This window comes from Centruroides vittatus, unplaced genomic scaffold (genome assembly GCF_030686945.1).
Source record: "Centruroides vittatus isolate TY-2023 unplaced genomic scaffold, ASM3068694v2 contig_920, whole genome shotgun sequence".
NCBI classification, from domain to species: Eukaryota; Metazoa; Arthropoda; class Arachnida; order Scorpiones; family Buthidae; genus Centruroides; species Centruroides vittatus.
Window position 1 is genome coordinate 766,196 of NW_027122607.1, and position 26,691 is coordinate 792,886.

At 32.4% G+C, this 26,691-nt stretch overlaps 1 protein-coding gene and 1 long non-coding RNA gene across 5 annotated transcripts in view; both read left to right on the forward strand.

The window, feature by feature from the left end:
* The first annotated feature begins 5,326 nt into the window (after positions 1-5,326).
* Positions 5,327-26,691, forward strand: part of LOC136984472 (microtubule-associated serine/threonine-protein kinase 3-like) — a 112,999-nt gene continuing 91,634 nt past the window's right edge. For all 3 annotated transcript variants that reach the window (XM_067281459.1, XM_067281462.1, XM_067281463.1), the window contains exons 1-2: positions 5,327-5,522; positions 17,875-18,081. In XM_067281459.1, coding sequence (XP_067137560.1) covers positions 17,875-18,081 — 207 coding nt within the window. In that variant the 5' untranslated portion in view covers positions 5,327-5,522. The remainder of the gene's footprint in view (positions 5,523-17,874; positions 18,082-26,691) is intronic.
* LOC136984484 (uncharacterized) lies at positions 21,355-26,313 on the forward strand. Of its 2 annotated transcripts, none has more exons than XR_010882195.1 (3): positions 21,355-21,457; positions 26,037-26,105; positions 26,186-26,313. It is a non-coding gene; the product is annotated as an uncharacterized lncRNA (long non-coding RNA). The 2 variants fall into 2 exon arrangements; XR_010882196.1 differs by having other exon boundaries at positions 21,369-21,457; positions 26,028-26,105.

Genomic DNA, 26,691 nt, shown 5'->3' on the forward strand with positions numbered 1-26,691 from the left:
CTACACTCGGCGATTCCTAGTTCGTGAAATTCTCGTCTGTTAACTTTTTCACAAAATTTCTCGAAATAAAATATTGGAATATTTATTATTATTTGTAGCTTCGTAAAATAAATAAATAATAATTTTGGAAGTATTATGCTACAGAAATTGAAAGTATGCAGTTTTTTTTTGTTTTTTTTTTTTTTGTAACTCCGCCCTGTGGGTACTAAGAGGGCCTCTTATAGCAAGCCCATTATGGGTTAGGCCAGGCCCACAATGGGGCGGCCGGGTGGTGAGGGACGGGGACCGACATATTCGGATGCACCACCCCCGAAAAATTCCTGGAGATTTTTCGACCCGTCCGAATTCTAACCTTGACCGCTCGGCCATCCGGCCCAAAAGTATGCAGTTAAAAATCATAGCTCAATTTACATTCGGCGGCCACGTGGGAAGCGTGCGGCTCTGGAAAAATTTTTCCTCTATTTTTGACTTCTTTCCTCCCTTTTTCGGGCCAATTGCAGGCTCGACTCGGCCGAAGCCACTGGCTTCGGCCGATCTATATAACTTAAAAAAAGTACATTATTTATAATAAATATTGATAATATGGATACCCCAGGATAAATTTTTAAACATATATTCTTACTAGTGCTAATAAATATTCTGCTATTAACTTATATACGATAAAAAGAGGTTGCAGTTTGTAAACTAGTTTGTATTTTTGTACGGAGATCCCCAATTTTTGAAGCGAAACCGTGTTGTAGAAATCCGTATTGTACGAGGAATACTTGTATAAAATTACCCGAGAACCATAACCGGACTGAACTCAGAGTCAACTTTATTAGTTGAACAAATATATGTTATTACTTGTTGTGATTTTAAGTATACTGTGGAATTATACCAATAATAATAGATTTGTTTTGTGACGAACTTCTTCAAATCTAAATGAAGAGTAATCGCATGATACAAAACCAAGAGAATCGTTGTGCCAAAAGTATCCGAGAATCCAATTTTTCTCGAGACGCAATATATACTAAATATCTTCTATGCGTAAATAACATTACTGTTGGTTTTCTTTTACAAAGTATCGTCATCTTCTGAGCTTCTTTGTTGATCCTGATCAGAAATATCAGCAACGTCTTCATTTTTTAAATATTTTTATCCTAATTTTTTATGGATGACAAAATAAAAATTTGTTAATAATCAAAAGTTTGTTCAGTCGAGTACCGAACGACGACTTTTTTTTCAGGTGTTCGAATACCGAATTGTTCTGGATGGAAACAGTTCAAGTACCGAGATACCGCTGTATTTTCGTTCGTCATTTTTACGAATGATTTCTTACCTACGGTTAAAAAAAGTTCAATAACACCTAAAAATGTTTAAATAAATTTTACTTAATACGAAGATTAATCTATAAAAACGAAACAGTCTTAAGACCTAAAGTCTAAAAGCAAAGATACAAGGAAGAAAAAAATTGCGCTATCAGTTTTCATTAAAGTAAACCTGACTAAAGGCAAAAAACAAATTAAAATTTCAATATTCTAAAATTTGAGACAACACGCATGCTTACTTGAATAAAAAAAATTATCGAATAATGGAGTTTGCACTTAAAAATTGTGAATTTTTGTACGGAGGATTTCCCAAACCGTGTTAGAGCGAAATCGGAAAAAGTTATACGGGGAATATCCCCATTTTTTTTTTTTTTTTTTTTTTTTTTTTTTTTTTTTTTTTTGAAGCGAAACCGTATTGTAGAAATGCCGTATTGTACGAGGAATATTTGTATAAAATTTCCCGAGAACCATAACCGGACTGAACCCAGATTCTTTATCAGAACCCTTTCCGAAATATTAAAACCGACAAAATTATGAGACATATTTTATTTGATAGAATATGAAAAATTATGCTTAAACGCAAGATGTTAGTTTCGTGCTCGAGTTAAGATTATTCAAATATGGTAAACGTCATATTAAAAACTAGGTGAGGAGGGAGAACACTCTCTTTGTGCTCTCACATGTGCCACATATGTATCGTAAGCATAACCCTGACGAGAGGAAAGAAGTTACTGTAGCTAGTGCAGTCGAAGAAGGAAAGTCAGAAGAAATGCTGAAATTGAAGGAAAAATTAAACTCATTTATCATTATTATACAGTTTATTACATAGTTTATCATGTATACTACAACTTCTTCCGATTTTTCTCAGCCGCAAACTGCTCAATCACTTCATCGAAAGACAATTTCTGCAATCTGTCGTTCTCAATAAACGTGAGGCTTATATCTGATAGTTTCTCGCAAATAATTTTTTACACGCTTCAGTGTGCTGAATGACTTTTGACCTGAACAGTTTGTTATTGGTAACGTAAAAATAGTCGCACGATGCTTTCCAACAAAAATTCAATCTACAATATCTTCTTAACTCAAGGAGAAATTTTTTAATAAAATATACGGGCAGAGTTTTCGACGAGGCTCATAGCGCGGAGCATCAAACAGTTGCTTGCTTTGTTTCCTGATAAATCCGCATCTGCCCCTTATAAGAGTCCAGGTCCCGTTGTTAACGGGACCAGGACTCTATATAGGCTATGTGCAACTAAAAGCTAGTCTGCTTGCGCTAGAATACGTAGGCCAGAAAATGTGATTCGAATAAACTCACGTGTGGATGTATTCAAATACTGTGGGTTTTAGTTTCTAAAAATGCAGTCGGGGTGTAGGTTTGTTGGAGCCTGTGAAGCAATTTAAACTTTTGGGTCTAATGGAATGCGTTTGGTATGTTCTTTAAGTTAAGTTGTTGCGTTATCGTTCACGACAACTGCAACTTGATTAGTACAAAAATGGCTTTGCTTCATTTATGTACAATAATTTCATTGAAAACATTTACTCTTTAGGTTTTAGAGAAACTCCTTATTACCCCCAATAATTTCATTTTTACCCCATTTGGGGTAATTTACCTTGGTTCCCCGACCGCTGGTCTACTGCCTGCGTGATTGTCGTGGCCCATTCAAAAGCGGATTTAGGGAATGTACAGGGCTCAGGTGAGGAGCTCCTCCATCTAGGAATTTTTCCTCAAGTAAAGCAGGTTACCTCAGTTAATAAACAAATTTGTAAAGCATGATTTCATTTCTGCACGCCCTCTAAAGATATGTGGATCTGCCGTTGAGCACATTATCTTATTTTATTAAAAAAAATATATTAATTAATGTTTATATACGTATATATTTTAGCTATAATACTGCGGTTCGTTTAAAAACAATTTAACTTAATGCGTGCCCCTGTTATAGATACTAGAAACTCCAATAGAGAAGTAGCGTGTTGAAATTCCATTAGGATGCCTATCAGTTAGAATCAAATGCTGATTAGCCAATGTTGTAAAGTTTAGTGACCTTAACTTACTGGACATATCTGAATCTTGATTGAAATCCGTTCCATTATCTAGAAATAACATTAAAGATACTCATATAATGACTGAAGTTACTTCCTATACTTTTATACAGTCAATTGTCTTCCATCCTATTGAATGATTGAAATCGTATTTTTGAAACATTTTAAAATTTTTTGAATAAAAATACTGAAAAAAAGATGTTGAAAATATAAGTTATAATTTATCGGAACGAAAGACACGATCGAATTTACACTTTCGCTCTTATTTGTGTATTGATCGAAGACGGGTTTTAAAAAGTGGCGACAGTTTTTATCGCTTCTTTTAAAAACTCGAAACAATATTTTTTTTAATAATAAGCACTGGACAAATTAGCAATGAAGTGTGTTTCCAACGGTCAGCCATTATATTCTAAAAATTTAATTTAATAGTGCATTCGGTCGCTCGTCACAAAATCAGAACAATATTTGCAAGTGATTTAAGTTAATTTGAAAATTAAACATTACAATTGTTCATTAAATAAAAGATCCGTTTAAAAATCTTTTGCACGATTAACTTTTGCTTATTCTTAGTATTTTTAGGTTTTCATTTTGTACGCGTAAAAAATTTAAAAATCTCACATATTAATTTCAAGAAAATTATTTCAGATTCTTTGAAAAATTATTTCTTCTATTTTAATAAATTTTACTACATGAACATTTAATGAGTTAGTATTATAGATTAGTAATATAATTTGGTTAATGTCACCTATGGTTCCAAAATGGCGGCTCGTCTCTGATTCCAGCAAATAGAAGAAAGGAAACAGTGGGGACGCACGTTCTAACCTAACCTAACCTAACCTATTCTAATAAATTACCATAATTATTACCAACAAAATTATTAGAATAGGTTAGTTAGGTTAGGTTAGAACATGCGTCCCCACTGTTTCCTTTCTTCTATTTGCTGGAATCAGAGACGAGCCGCCATTTTGGAACCATAGGTAACATTAACCTATAATTTTATGGTCCAAATAATAATCTTTATGAAAATACAGGCTACGTGACAAAGATAATTATAAAACTATGCGAACAAATTTATTAAATCAATTATTAAAAATAATATCGATTAATAACGAATGAAAAATTTTAATTTGTATTTAAAACATTGTACACAAATTTTAGATGAAAATTTATTAGTGATTTATAATAAGAATAAAAAAAATTTAAGAGCTAATGAAAAATTATTTGAAATGAAGATTAGTTAAATAGTAAAATTATTAATATTTATGAGTTAGTCAATTATAAAAGTAGTTATACTATGTAAATACACGACTGATATAACGTAAACTGTATTTATCAGATTTTGTATTTCAGTGTTAGCGATTATTATAATCGATTATTCAGCCGAGTTCAATATTTGGAAAACTATAATTGTTTGTACTGTACAAGTGTTCGAATTACAACAAATTATATAATTTGTTGTAATTCGAACACTTGTATAACGGCACATTTTGAGGAATTATGAGAATATGATCAAATATACTGTATATACAAAAATATATGCGCTTTTCCCACAGTAGATCGTGTACTGTTCTAAAGCTGCGTCGACCGTTCAAATTTCGTGCAGTTTACTAATCCATCTTATTTTTTATTTTCACTATACTTTTTTACGCGCGCGATTCATCTTTTATTATGTCATATCTGTTTCGTCTTTAATTCATTTACGTTACTAAACTTTTTGTCAGAACACTCCGCGTTCTATCAACCCGCCGACATTAACGAACATAAGAATAAATGCTAATATTAAAACTCAAACGCTCGTCTTATAAAAGTTTTTTTTTAATTTAAACGTTTATAATTTAAAATAACACATTTAGATAAAGTTAGACGAAAGAAATATTTAATGTTTATTACTTTTCTTAGAATTTTTTTTTTTAAATTACGATTTATACTTTCCGACTGCAGATGGCACTTTCAATAAAACTGTTTTAATTTCTTAGTGTTTATTTTCTTTTCCCATAATCCTTGTCGTAAATGCCTTTCGGAAGAAGGTCTGCTCTGTTATCTTAGTTTTGAGCGAGGTAATGTAAACATAATAAATAGGAAGAACGATAGGTTAAACACAGTATGAGAAAAACCAACTACTATTGGATGATCTAGCAACAAGTTTCGGTAGAAAGTTTTTCACGTCTTAACGAAGTAAGTCACGCAATTTGCTGTTTGTTTATTTAAAACAAAAAAAGAAATCGAATTTGTATTTTGTATCTACGTTTTATATACTTTAAAACATTTAAAATCTGCAAGTATGAAAATTACGCTCTTTCCTTTTAATTGACACCTGTTGCTCATTTGCGTTGGCATACTTTCGAAGAAACAGGTATGGTGGAGTTGAAAGGAGTACAAGTCTTAATTGAAATAAAGTAATATTATTAATTATCGTAAATAAATTATCTAATGGTTAATCACGTTTCGTTTAAACATACAGCACACAAATTTAGGGAATTTAAATGATGATTATGATTTTATTTCTATTTACATTAAGACCTGTTTTTTTTTTTTTTTTAGCCAAGATTATAAATGTGAATGAGTGGGTTTACCTTTCCTTTCATTCACAGTTATAAATACAAAACTTACTTAAATTTTTGTATTTATAAAAATAAGATAATTATTTACGATAAGTTACGTCGTGTGTTTTTACTTAATTTGTTTGTTTTTTTACCGAGAGTAAATTCTCATCGACGTAAACTAAGAAGGTGTGACGATATCCGCTTGCGAGAGATACTCCTTACGAGTGATTTTACACTTTTCTGCTTTCTTACGCTAAATCGTTTAATAGGTATTATACTTAAAAAAAAAATTTGAGATAGTAACAAATATATCTGAATTTTTCAGTGTTCGATACATTAAAAAAATTCCATTTAATTTTTCAAAATTGTCTGTTACTACAACTACGTTATAATCTCGTAACTTGTGTATTAGAATTAGTGATTGCTTGTAAAGTGGTCTGTTATTGTGCGTATGTTTGATTTTTGATTCTTTCGGTTTGGTGAATGTGACGTTTCTAATTTGAATATAATAATGCTATGAAAGTTTGACGTGAGAATATAATTTTGCACATATATTTATGAATGGAATTAGAATTGGTTGATTTAGTTCGGTGGTTCTCAACCTTCCTAATGTCGCCACCCTTTAATACAGTTCCTCGTGTTGTGGTTACCCCGAACCATAAAAGTATTTTTGTTGCTACTTCGTAACTGTGATTTTGCTACTGTTATGAATCATAATGTAAATATCTGATATGAAGGATGTATTTTCATTGTTACAAATTGAACATAATTAAAGCGTAGGTGATCAATCACAAAAACTATGTAATTATATATTGTGAAATATTTATTTCTAATTACAAATAAATGAAATTTTGTCTTGAAGCATGGTGTAACATGGGTAAGTCTTAATATAACAACAGTAAACTACATTGCTATATTTTGCAACAGTATGCTTATAAAGCCAATCTCAGTGTGATGGTTGGAATTGCTTCTTTCTTGCCAGATCAGAAATTCTCGGGGTAATCTTTGCAAGAGCTTAACGAAGATCATCTTCCTTAACAAGTCTACTTCTCTATTTAGACTTGATAACCAACAAGCTGGAAAACCCTGTATCACAAAGATATGTTGTTGGAAATGGAAGAAGGGGCAACACAGTCTCAGTCAGAACAAGATATGACTACAAACACTTGATCCAGAATTTTGTAACTGGCATTGTAGAGAAATCAGTTCTCGCTGCATCGCTGTTAATAAGTTTAATGAACTCCTCTTGTGTTGTCTCAGGAACATCTTCAATTTTGACTGTGAATGGGCTTTTGGCAAGTGCAAATGGGGTGTGAGGAAGATTTGGAAAGTATGATAAAATTTCTTCTGCAAGTGTGCAAGTGTTCTTTCACAGAAATTATCATTGTAATCCTTTTATCTGATTCAATGTCACGTTCCTCAAAGAAAGCAGATAAGGTAGGTAACATGTAGATTTTATTTTCATCCAATCTTTTTGCCAAAGCTGAAGTTTCATTTGGAATGATCAGATATTTTCAGACAAACTGAGACCTGTTGCATTTGACAACAGATGTCAAAGGTGTCAACCAAGTAAGCTATTTTCTGCAGTTCACTTTTATCACTGAAAAGTGCTTCGAACTAGAGTCTTGCTTTCTGATTACAAAATGTTTTGAGTTCATCACGAAGCTCACAACAAATAACACTTTGCAGTTTCTCAATTCCTGCTATAATTATTGAGGTAAAACAATACTATAAAAATTCCTCACTAGACTTTCTTTTCTTAATGTTCTTCTCTACACGATCCATTGTCATGGGATGGTTTGCTAATGAAAATAATATATAACAATAGCTTTAATAATACAAAAGATGATACAAGGCATAATTCAGTCAATACAGTTCATTAAAGTTTCTTATGATTTACCATTCTCTGTGTTATTTTTTTACATACCTGTTACTATCACAAGGGGGCAATATTCACATCAACCACAGCTGAAAGACAATCAGCATCCAGATTAAGTTCCTGTGGTACAGATATATATATATATTTTTTTTGCAGTAGTTGATGATTTTACATTTACCCAGTAATTATAATTCATGAAGTGTCGTTTCATCTTCAATACTGCTGATTTCAACACAGTAGCTGCTTTCTACCCAGTAGCTGCTCTCTACACATGTGTAACTGGTCCGCATAAGTACATTATGGCGCCAACCCTGTCACATACACCTGTATTTGTACGGGGTGTATGTGATGGGGTTGGTGCGATGATGTCATCATTCTGGGTACTTGTATATGGGCTTATCTGCATGTGGGCACACCCACCTGGAAATGGATAGAGAATGGTATGTTGGTTCCTAAGACCGTCGGAAATGTCTGTTTTCTGATGGTCTTAGGTAACCCCTGTGAAAAGGTCGTTCGACCCCCAAAGGAGTTGCAACCCACAGGTTGAGAACCACTGATTTAGTTAATAAAATGGAAATTTAAGTAAGATAGGTTTGTTACTATCTGTTATTTCAAATTTAATAATTATTAATATAATAAAATTAATTAAATTTGAGAGTATTTGAAGAAAAATTACCTGCAATGGATTTGAACCTTAAAGTTTTAAATGTATAGATGTGTGTAAATATGTACTGTACACCTAATTCTGTTTTTACTTGATAGATTGGTTTCTGGAAATTATGTATAAAAGAAATAGAAGATTGGTTACAGACTTAAGAAATCAACAAAAATAATGAAATAAACCATTTGAAAAATCTTGTAAAATCTTATTTTTTGCATGTAACCAAATTTTATTTCATATATATTGCTCATAAATAAAAATGAATTATAGGAACATAAATTTTATTTGGAAAACAAAAATCAAAGAATTAATGAACACAATAATTGGCAGAATATGTAATGTGAGTTATACGTAAGATTTTATTTGCTGTCATTTTATGACAATAAACATATATGTTGTCATATGTGCACGATTGCAATATCACTGCTATCTCTAAAAATGCTTTGGTTGTCATGTTCTTTGTCTACAGGTGAAGTTCTTTCTGTGAACTCCTGAACAACATTAGTAGTAATGTCCTGTTGTGCTGACATTACAGTGGTTTTATGAACGAATTCAGTTATTAATGGCTGGGTTTGTATTGTGGCTAGGTCTTTATATAATTCTGTATAAGACTACATTAACGATTTCAAATCACATTGAAACTTCAAAGCTCATTCCTCTTTAGAATCATACTTGACAAATTATTTCTTTTAAATCATGTTAAATCACCATCTTAATACTGGAATGAATCACAAACAACCTGTAAACAACTTTTTGTTACTGGACTTTAAAGGTTGTTTACAGTTTGTTAAATCATAATCATTTAAAAAAAAAAGGTGTAAAAACTGTTTGTATATACTTAATGTGTACACCTACATTGTTCATATGGCAGTAAACAGCTATGAGAAGATTACTTGCAAAATTTAAATTAGTTCTAGCTTTGTGTGCAGAGATTAGAAAATTTGAAGTATTTGTCAATTTAACTGATGATGGAATTTAAACTTATTAGACTGTATGCATTACACCATTTGTTATGAATTTTTAACTTCATTTATTATTATATTATAGATATATTTAAATAAATATATTTTAAACATTTATATATAATCACTTTATTATTAAAATGATTAAATATAAATATAATAGTTATTGATTTGAGAAACCTTCTGATGTAATTCCATATTATTTATAGTTATATGGAAATGAAAAAATCCAAGTCATGTTAAATGCAATAATGAGATAAAAAAAATGTTTTTTAAGCATCTTAAAGATATAATATTACTTTATTTTTTAACATTATTTTATAATCTTGAAATTTTAATTTTATAGTTTAATTATATGTTGTAAATGATTTCAATATTGCAAAAATATAAAATGTAGTTTGAAACAGAAAGATACTTATTGACAACTTCTTTCTATTGACTTCTATCACTTGTATTGTACATATGTGTGTATGTGAGTTTAGTGCACAAGTATATTTGACAAACATTCACATGAATTGAAGCGAATTGATTTGTTTGATGATAAAGATATTGCAGAGTTTGTCGTTGTCATGGTAATTATGATGTTTCACTGCATTTCAGTTACTTAGTTACAATATTATATAGGACTTAACTATTCCACTAATTGAAAACATGTTATCAGTATTCTATCTAATTCCATTTCACTTATTTATTCAGTAAATTATTAATTTTGGACTGATGTAATGGTTTACTTCCAAGATTTTTCAAATTTACTTAATTTAAAGTTAAGATAAAGTTAATCAAATCATTTCAAATTTACTAATTATTAATATAGTAAACAGATTATAAATTGACTGCCTGAAGTCCAAATTCCTGAATTATATTAATTAACATAACTCTAATTTAGAATTTGTTTAATTATTTAGAGAATTAATAATGTTTAGTGTTGTTTTTAATAATGCTACAGCAAACATTTTTATTTTAATAATAATAATGTCTTTTCATTTTTATTTATTCTGAAAGTATTTAAACCAGTCATTTTGACCTAGAATAATAAGCTGTTTAAGTAGTTAAATTATAGAATTTTATCTAAAAGTATTCAGCTGCCATCTTATTAATAATTAGAAATTCACTTTAGATATTTAATTGAGTCATCTGGAAAATTTTGGAAGACAAACTTATCCTAAGGTGTAACTTGAATCATAACTTATCTATTACTAGTCCTCTGTCTAAAGGTTAGGTAAGGGTTCAAATAGTATAACTAGCAATGCATCTATGTTGTAAGTGGAAATTGGGGTATGAAAAAAATATATATGTAAATACAGTGGGTGATCGGTTAATGAACATAATTCATTCCAAGATTTTGTTTGCTATCCAAATTGTTCGTTAACCGATTATTGATTTACCATAGGTTTTTATGGGAATTTGATTAATTTGTTCTGGAGACCCCAAAAAATAAAAGAATATATACTTTCTTACTACGTTTATTTATATGTAATAATAAAAATACATATATACACAGTCTTGCATTTATATTAGTCATGTTTTTTTCTGTTTGTGGGGTTAAAGAATCTGTCTAATGTTGATTGCTTTTCTCTCTTCTTCAGGATTTTTTGAAAGTAATTAATAGCATTGTAATTGTAGAGATCCTAAGCCTATTACCTATTAACCTCAACCTGGTTTAATGCCATTCTAAGACCATTGTTCTGACATCCTCCCACTTCTTCAAAAGATCTTTAATGGCAGATGTCAGCATTAATCCTCTTTTTCAGAAGAAAACATATGTCACCGAGTTTCTTGGTTTTCTTCTGTCGTCAGATCTATTTCAGGTTCCATTATGAGCTCTTCAATGTTCTTTATTTCTCAGATGTGATTTTTGTTACTCCTTTAGCTGCTCGAGTCTTCTTGATTATACAGTATCTTTCTTAGATAAGATTGAACTGTGGCTTACTGTAGACCTGTTCAAGCCATACTGCTCAGCAACATCTTACATCTTCTGCCCACTTTGCTATTATACTCTCACCTTTCAAAAATAAAAACCAACGCAAAACTTAACAAGTGCCCACCCGACAGTCTGGTGAATACTATAAGAAAATTGTTTGTCAGAAAAATAAATGGCTGGAATTACAAGGGAGAGTTTCAAAGTTTGGAGGAATATTATCCGATCAGTATATACTGGGTTGAGTGTCAATGTCGAAGTCTCCCACACTCCAAAAAGTTTCAGATTGTTGCCCAAAGACAAGGGAAGACCAATCAGTATTCGTTATTTTATGTGTCTTCTTCTTGTGTTTGTTGTCTGAACATAACGAACACTTTCACAAAAGATTTTTATCAGATTTGTTCGTTAACCGATCAACCACTGTATTAAAATGTTTAATTTATTATTAGAATTAAAATTTTGAAAAATAGATAAGTAAATAGAATATTATAAAATAGAAATTTATAAAAAAAATTTAAAATAGAATATTATAAAGTTGTTTGTGTAAATATGATACATGTAACTTTAACTAACTTGGAAGTAAAAATTTAAATATTCATCAGAAATAAGTTTTACTATAAATCATTCTTGTAACATGCAAGTCATCTCAACTACAGTTCTTAGAAACTGCCCATTAATTACATGTGAAATTTTTTAGCCACTTTTGAACCTTCTTCCTTATTGTGTAAACTGTACTTTTGGTAGAATGGCGCTGTGCCATTCTGCTTGTGTGTCCATAATGTAATTATGATGTCTTTGTCAAATTACTTCTTTGTATTAAGACTGACAGTGTTTGAACTTTGTCAAGGCTCATTATACCAACAGCTGGTCTGAGAAATCTTATCTTTGCTGTCTCTATTTGGGATTGCATCTTTTGGTCATTATCCAACATTCATGCCTTTAGGTAACAATTGGGACATAAACCAAGTGGAAAACTGATGATTTTGCCTTTCTTGCTAACTCTTTCTTGAGCATTACTGATCAGTTTAGTTTCCATAGTATGGTACTTTCTTGATCTATTTAGGTGTCTATTTTTGTCATGCTTTTTATCACTTATGAATGCAATTGCTAAATATTTTAAACTTCTCCGTCTGCCTGACCTCCTTTATCTGGAGAGTATATTGAACAGGATTTCTTGATAGTATCAACACTGTCTTTGGCATGCTTATTTTCATTCTAGCATTAGTGCAAATAGCTAGGAACTTATCAAGTGCATCTTGAAGATCACTTTGTGAGCTTTTGAGATAAACTGGTCATCAGTAAATAGTAATCAACATATTCTACAGTCTCTAAAAACAATTCTTATCACATCATCTGTGGCTATCTATTCGGTCCATGTAAATAATAAACAAAACAAAGAACTTTTTTCACCACACTGAAATGTTTGAGATAAATTAGCATTGAGACCACTGTCTTTTCAACATTAACTGTGTTTAATGACAAAAAGGAATGACATTGAAAAGACTGTTCTCAGCACTAATTTATCTCACAGATAATAAACAAGAGAGATGACAATTCAACCTTAGCAAAGTCTAATGCTGTATTTGTAAGCTCTTCTTATGAAGAGCCTATTTGAATGCAGTCTTTGAATTCTTAATTAGAGCATTCACTCTCTGTCCCTTCTTAAAGATAGAGCTTATAACCCAGTCTGTCATTGCTTTGGTGCCTTTCCAGAACACCTGATAAACATGAGTTAACCAGAATATGCCATTAACATTTCAGTTTAAATTTCATCATCACCTACTACTATGCAAGATTTAAATGATTTGATTGTCTTTCTGATTTCTTTCATGATGAGATTGTTCTTTATCCCAAAATGCACTCAATTCATGTTAGTAATTTTGGTATCCATTGAGTTTATAAAATCATTAAAGTACTCTTTTCATCTGTTGTTTATAATCTTGTGATCTGTTGCATTCTTTATTGTGTGCCCTGCCATCCAAGAAGACAACAGATAGTCTGTCAAAATATTTTTTGAATTTGTATAGTCTGATTTCAGTTTTCTGCCAAATAAGCTTTCTCCTTTGATGATTTTACAATCTCTACTGCAGGTTTTTTTGTTTTGATATATTGGCTTTCAAGTTTAGGGGACCTTGAACTTAGCCATGCTAAATATGCCCTTTTCACTTCTTGTATAACTTCTTGAATCACATAAGAGAAAAAAAAAATTCTTTTAAGTTCTAGCACAATACTTAAATTTAATATCACTAATGGTTTCAGTTGTATTTAATAATGATCATTGCATAGTTTTATGAATAATGTACAATTGAATGAATTTTGAAATTTGTATTTAAAAAAAAATGGAATCTCACTTTGCTGGAAGTTTATGGCTGTGTTTGTGATAAAATATAAGTGTAATTGAAATTATTTGACAATTAGATAACAACAAAAATAAGATTTATTAAGACACATAAAAAAGGACAAATTCAAATATTAGATATTTTTAGATTTGAAATTCAAAATCTGTAAAGAATTTGGGTGGCAAATAAATAAATAAATAAATAACATAGCAATAATGAGAGATTAAAAATAAAAACTTATTTTCATAAGATAGAATGACAAAAATTTATTTAATTCATGAAACTCAGGTAGGGATAAGTGTGAGAACCTGGGCTAGTGTAAAATAGACAATTTCATTCTTAATTTTTTGCTCAAAAAAAGGGGAAAGTATTCCATTTTACAAATGCAGTCAAAGAACTTCATAAAAGTTTCCCACAGATAGCACTTCCAGTGGCATAGCGAACATAACTGGCGCCCGGGGCATGACACTTTATTGGCACCCCCCTCCCCCTCCAGAAACACACACAGTTTGTCTTGGAGACCATTTGGGTACCCGTTTGTGAGTGGCACCTGGTGCATGATACACCCCCCTCGCTATGCCACTGAGCACTTCCTCTAAGAGTGACAGAGCTTCTGAAAAACTACTTGTCAAGAGAAATGAGAAAAAATCGTGGATTGGAGCAACCATCAACTTTACCAAAAATAGACATTAGAGTGGCAAGGGGAGGAAAGTTCCAGTAATAGTAATTTTAGTTCCAGTAAGAATTTTTGGTTTGTTTTATGTCTATGCTGGCCAAGATTTATAGAAGAATTGTTATCAAGCTATGCAAAGCAAAAGAGAAGTTTGAATTCCTTTCTCAATGCCGCTTAAATGGTGTTTTCCCAAGTTCCATTTATTGTATACGTCTCCCCGTTGGCTGTGAGTCTTTATTACTGAAGCTGAAATATCTTTGCCTTAACAAAGCCATCAGGACTTCTAGAAGATGTTATTATGCCTTACTGCATGAACTTATTCATATGGAGGACCACCTTTTTAAACAAGATCCGCTACTTCTAAAGGATGTCAACAATAGAGTCATCAATTTAGCATGCTCTTTCAAAAGAAATTTAAGGCATAACTATGTTAAAAAGATTAAATGGTTAGTGTGTGTTTAGAACATCAAACCTTGCTTAATGAATAACACCTTTATAATGGCTTGGGATAATATCATCCTTCCAAATGTCTTTTAGAGGCTTTAAAATATGGCCTGCTTTTTGCTCCTAGTCCTATACCAAGACTGGAGAATATTATTCCAAATATTGAAATGATTATTAAGGATTTGCATCCTGCTGGGCAAGATTACGTTAGATGGAAAACAAGATTCAGCACAGCAAAAGAAAGAAAGTCTAATATGGAAGTGAGAAGGTTCCACAACTACATTGAATTGTCAAGACAATGGCTAAGAATGAATGATGATGATCTTATTAAAGCAGATAAATCTAAAGGAGTTGTGCTTATTAAACGTCACTCTTACATACAAAAGTTGCATGATTACATCAAAATCACCAAATGCCAGCATGCTCCCATAGAATCACTGCAGCGTAGGGTCAAGAAATTCTCTTTAACCCCTCTGGCTCGTGTTCTACGTATGCATGATGCAGTTTTGCGAGCTCCAAAAACACCTAGAATTTTCACTTTCGGTAAAACGCACAAGCCTGATTGCCAGCTACGCCCTATAATAAGAGAAATGCAGATCCCCTACTTTTGCCATTGAGAAGCAGCTTGTCAAGTTTATCTGCCCGAAGATTCAAGAATACCCTTATGCTATAAAAACGCCATACAGCTTGTGGAGAAGCTCAACAACATTAACCTCCAAGATAGAGAATATAGGACTATAAGAGATTTTAAGTCCTTGTTTCTGTCTATAAAGCTACCGCTATGTTTTTTTGTGAGCTGAGACTTTCTTTTTGCTAACATTGAAAATGCACCAAGATACCATGCACACATTTTAGAGCTGGCAGATTTGGTATGTTACACATCGTTTTTCGTCTTTGAGGATGAGACATATTTGCAGCAAAGAGGGGCGCCAATGGGGAGCCCAATGTCTGCTATTTTATGTGAACTGGTTTTACGTTGTTTGGAGAACAAGGTCCTACCCATCTTTAAAAATCAAATCATTTATACGCAAGGTATGTCGACGATGTTTTCATCCTCTGGAAAAATCATAGCAGCACTCGGGATTTCCTTAACGAAATCAACAGAAACCCATATGGTTTGGCATTATCACTGGACCAAGAAAGTGCCACTAATGTAAATTTCCTTGATCTTGCCATCACATGCAAAGAGGGTCTAAATATGGATGGACATTTATAGAAAACCCAGTTATTAGCCCATTATTCATCTCAAAAAATTCTTTCGATCCTAGGAATTTTAAATATGCAGCATTTCATTCGTGGATCAAACGTGCTTACAAGCATTGTACCAGTGTGGTTGATACCTATAAAGAATTAAATTACATTCGTACTACAGCATTACAGCAGGGATACTGAAGTAAAGAAATTGATGGGCTTATCACTAAATTACAGAAGCCAAAAAATCGACAGCATCCTCCTATAGATCAAGAAAGAGAGGTGGTTCTGAATTATTTACCTTTCTTGCACACGTTGGTTAAGAATGTCACCAGAAACAATAACTTAACTTTGTTATATCGACGTAATTCTACGGTATATAGAATATTAAGAAATGACAAGAAAAAAAGAAAACCAGAATTCTAAGACAGGTATATTCTATACCTTTAAGGGATCGTTGCTTTAATTCGGATCTTGTGTATGTCGGTGCAACCATGTGGCATTTAAAGCAGAGAATTAACGAGCACAAATACTCCATCAACAAGTACTTGGATAGTACCGTTCTAGCGGCTTTCACTAAGCATTAGGATGTCAATGGGCATTGGGACAAAGCATCTATCATTAGGGCCACGAACAACAAACAAGTGCTGAAGCACCTGGAAAAGCTAGAAATCTACAAGGCCCACATTAGTGCGGGTTGTATTAATCACAAAGATGTGGATGGTTTATCCACTGCATAGAAATCATTTTACCATAACACATAATGGTTATCTTGTAATATGCCTATATTGCAGCAATATTTTTGTTGTGTTTTATTATTACTACTATTTATAGCACGTGCACTTTAATGTTTTCTAATAACGCGACTGCGTTTTGACATTGGAATTTAATTTGAACTTTTGAATGTTTGTATTGCTTGTATTCTATTTTTCTGCATTCTTTCAGTTTGAGTTTGTTTAACTGAAGATGGCTATTTAAGATAGTCGAAAACATTATTATCACATTAAATATTTATTGCTGGATTGTTAAAGGTGTTGTTTATATTAATTATTTTAGTTCCAGTAAGAATTTTTGGTCTACAGCCTATTGAATTATTAACCCAGTTTAGTTATATTTTTATTCTTTAAACATTTAATTTAGGCCTATACCATATTTATTTACTATTAGTTATATAAAATAGTTGGTATCGTAATATACTTTGTACACAAAGGTTAATAAAATTACTTAAACCTAGACTCGTGTCTTTAAAATTTTGTTTTATTTTACACTTTTATATTGTACACAATTACAGAGTAATTTTCAATGATGATTATTTAATCTTATCTACTTACTTCAATTAAAAAATTTCATGTGAAAATGCCAAAAAAATAGGCTGTATAAAAAATCATTTTTAAAAATTATATATCTTGGGAATTAAATATCATGGCACAATGTTTTTATACAAAAATGTCTTGCATTTAACCTGTAGTACCTCATTATTAATGTCCCTGTTGGCATAGGCAAGTCCAAGGTGTTATAATGGGTATCTCCTTTTTCACCTCCCAGTGTCTCATATTTTATCTTTTGAAAGAAAAATATGAGACAGGAAAAAAAATTTTGCTCAACATCTCATACATACAGAAAAAATGAATACTCCATTAGATTTTAACACTATCTATAGACCTTGTCATGTATTTCTCTAAACTACTGATCCTAACAAATGCTGTTACAAAAGTTTTGAAAGATATCTCATATTTACCCACATTGACCCTACGTGATAAGTGTCGAGATGCAAAATCGTGTCAATCAATAATGAAAGTGTTAAATATCAAATTATAGCAGGAAAAAAATCTTAACTATTGTTTAAAATAATAACAAATGAGAAAAAAGTATGAAAACGTTTGATTATTTATGACTGTATTTTTTACAATCTTTTAGATGGATGATTCAGATCCTACTGTTGGATCATTCCTAGCAGATAATAACTTAACTGCAACTCTAGGAGATGTGTTACCCTCAGATCTACCACTTCGTGATATTTGGAAATGTAACAAAAGCCAATTGATATCAGAATATGGTGTTGAAAATGAAGAAGCATTGGAGAAATTATTAGACCTTATTCATTTTGTTAGAGAAATGGAAGAGGTAAGTTTGTAAATTTATTTAATTTATTCAAATATCATAATTTTAATAAAAACCATGTCTTGAGAAATGATTGTTATATATATCTTAATATAAAATATCAAAATATCTTAATATAAATTCAGCTAACAAATGTTCTTATAAAAACTACTTACTTTTTACTTTTTTTTAATTACAAAATAAAATATCTATTTGAGATGTAATTCACCTATACACACCGGGTTAATACTATTCCAATCTCCCGAAAAACCTTGTAACCGGTGCAGTCCAAGTTGTTACGCAAACGTTTTCGAACCCTCACTAGGTCCTTCTTCAAGCGAAATTTTCATTTTTTGATCGTTCCATTGAATACTATCCTCCCAACGGATAAAAATTCGAATCGTCCGAATTCCGAATCTAAGGAAACCGCGTGCTATCCAATATTCCAAAGTTTTCGTCCGACGAACATGTGCTTATCTTCGTGACGTAATCATCCAACGTCAGTCTGATCGTAACTTTTTTGATGCGACTTCTCCTTAAGGGCCCTTGTTTTATTCATTTGGCCCTCATTGTTTCGAACCGTTGTCTTGAATTAGAGCCTGCCACGCTAAAGATAGCTTCATCTCGTCCTTCGAATTGATTGGTTGGGAGTACTTGAAGGCTTTACAAATCTCCATTTGCTCCAACCATCTGAGGTGGTCCGTGTGGCGAGTGGTGGTGATGAGTTTTGCATTCGCGAAGTCCGCAGATATTTCCGGGTCCGAGGCGTAAATCGCAAGAGCGGTGCTTTTTCTGTTAGCCCCAATGTCTTGCTGATGTTCCTTCCATCTAATCTCCACTGATCGTTTTGTGGTGCTGATGTATATTAAATTTCTATCATATCTATGGTCCTTTAAAGGGACCGCGTGCGTACACCCCTGGTAGTTTTCTTCTGTCCGGCTCATCCTTATCATTACGTAGTATTTGAAACATCGACGGGCATCGTCTGTATGCTATGCGTATTCGTTGTTTTTTCGCGATACTTCTATATAATGATGCCAACCTGGGGTTGTAGGTTACTGGTACCAATCGTTGTGTTAGCTCTCCCATGTCGCCGTTGGGGGGTGGCGTCCTACTTGTATCATCTGCATATTGCTTCTCCAATCTCCGAATTAATCCATCAAATCCGTGCTCTTTTGCCAGTTCCCGCAGGTACCTCATTTCCTGTTCCCGTGCTTCCCGTGTGGAGCAGTGCGTGTGCGCCCTTCTGACCAAAGCTCCGAACGCCGCGATTTTGTATTGGTAGGGGTCACAAGAATCTGCTGGTATGTAAGTCGGGAAATTTGTCGTCTTGCGGTATATGGAGGTATTAATGCTGTTTTCCCCTAACTCTATGCTCAGGTCCAGGAAATGTACCGCCGTCTCGCTATGCTGTTCCAGCTCGACGTTGAGGCCATACCGGTTGTCATTAAACCGCTCTACGAATACTTCGATGTCTATGTCCGTTTTCCATAGCACGATGATGTCATCGACATATCTTGCATATATGCTTATGTTGTTGTAGTACTGCGGAACTATCCTCTCTTCTAGTTGCCGAATTACCAGCTCACAGAGGTCGCCCGAGACCGCACTGCCCATGGGTACGCCTCTCCCCTGGGTGTAGGTAATTCCTCCAAATTGGAAAATCGAAGAGTAGCAAATCAAGTGCGCCAATTCCAAAATCTGATTGTGTAATCCCTCGTCGTTTACGTGTTGGAACAAAAAGTCTCTAAGTGCGCAAAAACATGGCGGTAGCTCGATGGATGGGTAGAGGGATCGGAAATCCATGACGGAGATCTGCTTCGGGCGTTCCGTGCTTCTAAGAGTTTCTATCAATTCCTCCGAATCGGTTATCGAGAATCGGTAACCCTGTAAGTATTGCGCCAATATATTATGTAGTGCGGTCTCCAGTTTACGTGTAGGGGCGACTGCTTTATCCACTACTGGTCGGAATTTGTGCCCCTGCTTATGGGTTTTTGCGAAAGCAAAGAGCTTTGGTGTGTCGGCGCCACAAAACGATCAGTGGAGATTAGATGGAAGGAACATCAGCAAGACATTGGGGCTAACAGAAAAAGCACCGCTCTTGCGATTTACGCCTCGGACCCGGAAATATCTGCGGACTTCGCGAATGCAAAACTCATCACCACCACTCGCCACACGGACCACCTCAGATGGTTGGAGCAAATGGAGATTTGTAAAGCCTTCAAGTACTCCCAACCAATCAATTCGAAGGACGAGATGAAGCTATCTTTAGCGTGGCAGGCTCTAATTCAAGACAACGGTTCGAAACAATGAGGGCCAAATGAATAAAACAAGGGCCCTTAAGGAGAAGTCGCATCAAAAAAGTTACGATCAGACTGACGTTGGATGATTACGTCACGAAGATAAGCACGTGATCGTCGGACGAAAACTTTGGAATATTGGATAGCACGCGGTTTCCTTAGATTCGGAATTCGGACGATTTGAATTTTTATCCGTTGGGAGGATAGTATTCGATGGAACGGTCGAAAAATGAAAATTTCGCTTGAAGAAGGACCTAGTGAGGGTTCAAAAACGTTTGCGTAACAATTTGGACTGCACCGGTTACAAGGTTTTTCGGGAGATTGGAATACTATTTGAGATGTTTTGAAATAAAAAATGTATACAATATAATTCATATATTTTATAAGATACATACAAATATGACATATCAATATGTAATAGCTTTTTATGTAAAGGTTTGTTTGTATTTTTTTAAGTTATAAGAAAATTTATTCAAATGTATAATACAGTAATGTCCCACTAGTCTGAACTAATTGGGACCGAGCCCTGTTCAGATTAGCAGATTTTTGGATTAGCCGAATAATTGAAATAATGCAGAAGCAAGCAGTAAAACAGGTCCGGTTTATATAGATCCAACACTATCAATGATTTTGTTTCTGTTTTTGTGTAAGTACAGTATAGATCTGCTGTTTTAATAGGCCATGTCAAATACTGATTTATTAATTTTGTACAGTATTAATACAGTACTACAATAAAATACATTCTTTTGTTGTTGTGGAATTTTAAATCTTTTTGTACCATTAATACCATTTAAATTCAACTGGAAAATACAAAAAACGTATATTTTGCGAGCTAAAAAGTTTCCTCTCCACCGACTGAAACATGTTCAGATTGGCAGTGTTTGGACTAGCAGGACTGTACTGTACATGTTAACTAATGGACAACCTGTGGTATTCATGATAAGATATTGAATAGAATTGAATTTAATTTAAAATTAAAAATTGAAATTTAATGTTTAACAGAAGTTATTTTTAGTCTGGATTATGTGAAATGTATTTACACTCCCAATACCAACTACAAAAATGGATTACAAAATTTCTTTGAATACCACTTCAAGGAGGTGAGTTTTAATAGAACCTTGCTAATCCAATAGTTTTTCTGGCTATTTTGGTTGTTGTTAAAAATTCTTAACCTTTCAGCAGTGGGAGAGTCGGGTATGGTTCTATCCCTTAGTAGTGGAGAATATACCCGAAAAATTTTTAAAGTATTTTTTCACGCAATTTTTCTCATTTCCGTTTTAGAAAAAGTATTTGTAAACAGTTATGTCTAGTAAAGAAAAGTCTTTTCTTTTCATTTTTTATGTGAATTTCATTCATTTTCAAAATTCATTTTTTATGTGAATTTTTTTTTTGCGGTAGTTTTTGGCTAGATTCTGGTGATACCCCCAAAAATAATTTAACGTATATATACGTCCCTCACCACTGCCACACGATCGCCCTCGACGTATATATACGTCCCTCACTGCTGAGTGGTTAAGCTATCAAAGAACATGAATAATTTGTAGCAATATAAACTCCATGCCTTTCCTCTCCTGTCTTTTCTCTTTTGCTTTTCAAAGAGCAAAGATAGAGGGGGAAGGCATGAGTACACGAGATCACAACTGTGATATGAACAGCAGGAATATGATGACATAAGTTGTTGCTTGTGTTGCAGGGCATGCTGAGTATCAAAAGTGTTACGAAGTTCTGATTAAGAAATAAATAAATGAGATACAACTTTGAGTCACATAAAAGTTATTGCAAAATGATCAGTGGATACTTATAAATTTCAGAAAATTCACATTGGACAGAGTTCATTATCAGATCCTTGTATTCCATAGTACACTATAAACGTAGATGGCTTATCAATAAAACCTGAAAAAGTTGTTGCAAAATTTCAATGTTGCAAAACATTCTTATTGACTTCCTAATTTATACAAAGTGATAGGGAAATTTCAGAACTTTGGAACCTGATATGTCTTGAACTGATATCAATAAAATTGATGTTTGTTTGTGATAGTTTAATAGTTAGTTTTATTTAAATATGATACGAAAAACTGTTTTATAACAAATTTTGTAAATTGTAGTGTTTCATATTATATAGTCTGACACTAAAATAATACTTTCAAAAAGCTTTTAAGGATAATTTGATTACTTCTGGTTTTGAGATTTATTTTTTATTTCTGTAATTAATAAGCTAAGCTGCATTTTAGACTAATGTATATATTAAAAAAAAGATATACAGATCTTGAATTTTGTATATATTAGATTAAATGCTACTCATAATGTAGAATAAATAAATTTGAGATTTATAAATCAAAATCAAAATACTGATTCAGATCAGTGGTGTTTGATTTTTTCCTTGGAGAGGTCCCATATTCAAAGTTAAATTTATTTCACAGACTTTGTTCAGTTGAAAAAAAGTATTGTCTCAGTCTCATTTCCAAAGTTTGTTATACATAAAAGAAAGTATGAAACATTAATATATAAAAAAAGAAGCTATACTTTATTATATATAATCAAATTTTCATATATATATATATATGAAAATTTGATTAAATTTTTATAAAAACTAAAATAAAGAATGATTTAGATCTGTTTCCCTTAAACATTTTGTGAATTTTCATATATATAATATATACGTGGTACGATCCAAAAGTTCGGGGAATGCAGTAATCTATGACAACAAAGGCATGTATTTGAAGTTACAGCATATGAAATGGATTCTACCAAACCATTTCTACGTGTTCAGGTTAATTTCACCCATGTCATGTGATTAAACCGCGAGCGCTGCTGTTTTTTTCCGGAGATAGTTACCTTTGTCCTGCGACGTAATCAAAGTGGTGTTTCAAGAACAACCTCCAACATTAAATTTTGTCGGCGTTTAGGTAAAACACCTATGGAGATTTTAAAATTGCTAAGAAAGGTGTACGGTGATTCTACGGTGAAAGATCACGGTGAAGTTGAAATGTCTATAAAGCTACCGCCATGTTTTTTTGTGAGCTGAGAGACTTTCTTTTTGCTAACATTGAAAATGCACCAAGATACCATGCACACATTTTAGAGCTGGCAGATTTGGTATGTTACACATCTTGAGCATCAAACACAAGACCGTGTTATTTATTAAACACTTGGCACTTTTCCACTTCTATGCCAAGTGCCAAGTGTTTAATAAATAACACGGTCTTGTGTTTGATGCTCAACATATAAGAAAACACGGTTTCAAGAATACCTAAATGTTACACATCGTTTTTCGTCTTTGAGGATGAGACATATTTGCAGCAAAGAGGGGCGCCAATGGGGAGCCCAATGTCTGCTATTTTATATGAACTGGTTTTACGTTGTTTGGAGAACAAGGTCCTACCCATCTTTAAAAATCAAATCACTTTATACGCAAGGTATGTCGACGATGTTTTCATCCTCTGGAAAAATCATAGCAGCACTCGGGATTTCCTTAACAAAATCAACAGAAACCCATATGGTTTGGCATTATCACTGGACCAAGAAAGTGCTACTAATGTAAATTTCCTTGATCTTGCCATCACATGCAAAGAGGGTCTAAATATGGATGGACATTTATAGAAAACCCAGTTATCAGCCCATTATCATCTCAAAAAATTCTTTCGATCCTAGGAATTTTAAATATGCAGCATTTCATTTGTGGATCAAACGTGCTTACAAGCATTGTACCAGTGTGGTTGATACCTATAAAGAATTAAATTACATTCGTACTACAGCATTACAGCAGGGATACTGAAGTAAAGAAATTGATGGGCTTATCACTAAATTACAGAAGCCAAAAAATCGACAGCATCCTCCTATAGATCAAGAAAGAGAGGTGGTTCTGAATTATTTACCTTTCTTGCACACGTTGGTTAAGAATGTCACCAGAAACAATAACTTAACTTTGTTATATCGACGTAATTCTACGGTATATAGAATATTAAGAAATGACAAGAAAAAAAGAAAACCAGAATTCTAAGACAGGTATATTCTATACCTTTAAGGGATCGTTGCTTTAATTCGGATCTTGTGTATGTCGGTGCAACCATGTGGCATTTAAAGCAGAGAATTAACGAGCACAAATACTCCATCAACAAGTACTTGGATAGTACCGTTCTAGCGGCTTTCACTAAGCATTAGGATGTCAATGGGCATTGGGACAAAGCATCTATCATTAGGGCCACGAACAACAAACAAGTGCTGAAGCACCTGGAAAAGCTAGAAATCTACAAGGCCCACATTAGTGCGGGTTGTATTAATCACAAAGATGTGGATGGTTTATCCACTGCATAGAAATCATTTTACCATAACACATAATGGTTATCTTGTAATATGTTTATATTGGGCATGATTATCTTCTTTGGTAAAGAAGATAATCATGAATGTATGTGAGACAACACTAAATTATTAGACAGCCAAAGAAATCAAAACATTTTATTCATAGCAGAGGCCATACATATTAAAGCGATGTATGCAATGTTTCTACGTTAAAGCTGGGTCTGTGTGGGATTGTGCCATTTTTGTCAGAGAGATATAGCACTTCTTAATGTTTTTTGTAAGTAGAAAGAAAATAAACCAGAAAACCAAGGCTAGTTTTACAAATGCTTTGTTTTTTGTTCTGAACATTAACTAATGAAACTTTTCATGTCAAAAATGAAATAACTTTTTATTAAAAGTGAATTTATATTGTGGATAAATGTTATGATATTTCATTTTTAACTGAATTTTTTAATTTTTTTAAAATTTGATTCTTCAGTTAAGCTGTTGTGCTGTTATTAAATTTCACACAAATATTTTGATTATTACATTGGATTTTGTTAAATAAATTTTTATTAAAAAGATTATAGTTAAAAATGATAAGGTCCAACAGAAGAAATAACATCAGTTAATATCAAGATACTGTTCTATTAGAGTATTCATTTCAAGAATTAATAACATTCCTTTTTGTAGCATAGGTACAGTACATAATAAAATCGTATACCTGTGTATATATATATATAGTCATATGCTTAATATTGGTATTATATTTATGTATTCAATATTTATGCATAATAAAATTGTGGTATAAATATTAATATATAAATATAATCAGTAAATATTGAATACATATTTTAAGAGCTATGCATTTATATATAAAATTATTAAATTGAAATGTTGCATAGCTCAAAGCTTTGTATCACGATTTGTTATGCAATTCATACAATTGTAATTTATTTAAAGCTATAGATTATCTCTGATAAAACAAGTTTTACATTATATTTCAGAACTGGATGAACCAAAGATTTTGAAATTTGGCAGGATTATTTCTGTATATGTGGATATTGATGATTTAAATTTTTGTCAATGAAGTAGGGTAATAGAAGGAAATCATGTGTAATATCTCGAGTGGGATCTGGCTTAACGAGAGTTTAACTTGTTATCTACATTTACAATCTCTTTAAAACTCATTTTTACTCATAAACAAGCCTTCATTTTATAATAATAAAATAATTATTTTTAAACCTTGTAACAGATGGCGCTGCTTATAGCATAATTTATGAATGCCGGAAAAGTCTTGCAACAACCCACGCCAGCTTTTGAGAAACTATTGGATTGATTTACTTCATTTTTTTCGATCTAATTTCTACGTAATCATTACATATTTTTAAGTTTAAACAGTTATCATAACTTTGCGATCCATAGACACTTGCAGAGAATCGGGAAGAGAGACATTCCATAATTTTCAAAGTATATAGTGATTTTGTATTACTTACTGTTAATATTATATGATTTTTAGTGTATAAAATATTTGTTTCCTTAATTTTTAGAATCTAAGCCCCTTGATGTGTACGGGAAAAGATCCTTTAAGTGCCCATAGAACAGTTGAAAAAATTTGTAAAATGTAACAAATTGAATAAAGAATTACATAGCTGCCTGGCAGTTATATAAAAAGATATTTACTTTACCAAGATATTTTAATAAAAACATCGTACAGTAAGACAAAAGAAAACATTTTAATTTAAGATAACATTGACCAAATTAATGGTAAGCTGTTTTAAAAAAATACACAGATTGTACTGCACTTAAAATGGATCGTCTGTGTGCTATTTGGTTCTACAAGTCACTATATTTAGCATTAACTATGAATCGCATAGAATATAAATATTTGTTTTTTTTTTTTAAATATCAGTTTTTATTATAACGATTATAAGATTTTGTTTCTATTAAAATATCTACTTTTTCGGCGAGAGGACTGTTTCCACTTAAAATATTTTGTAAGTAAATGAGAATACATATATACTAGCAAGAATATATCAAATTTTCCAGCGTTATT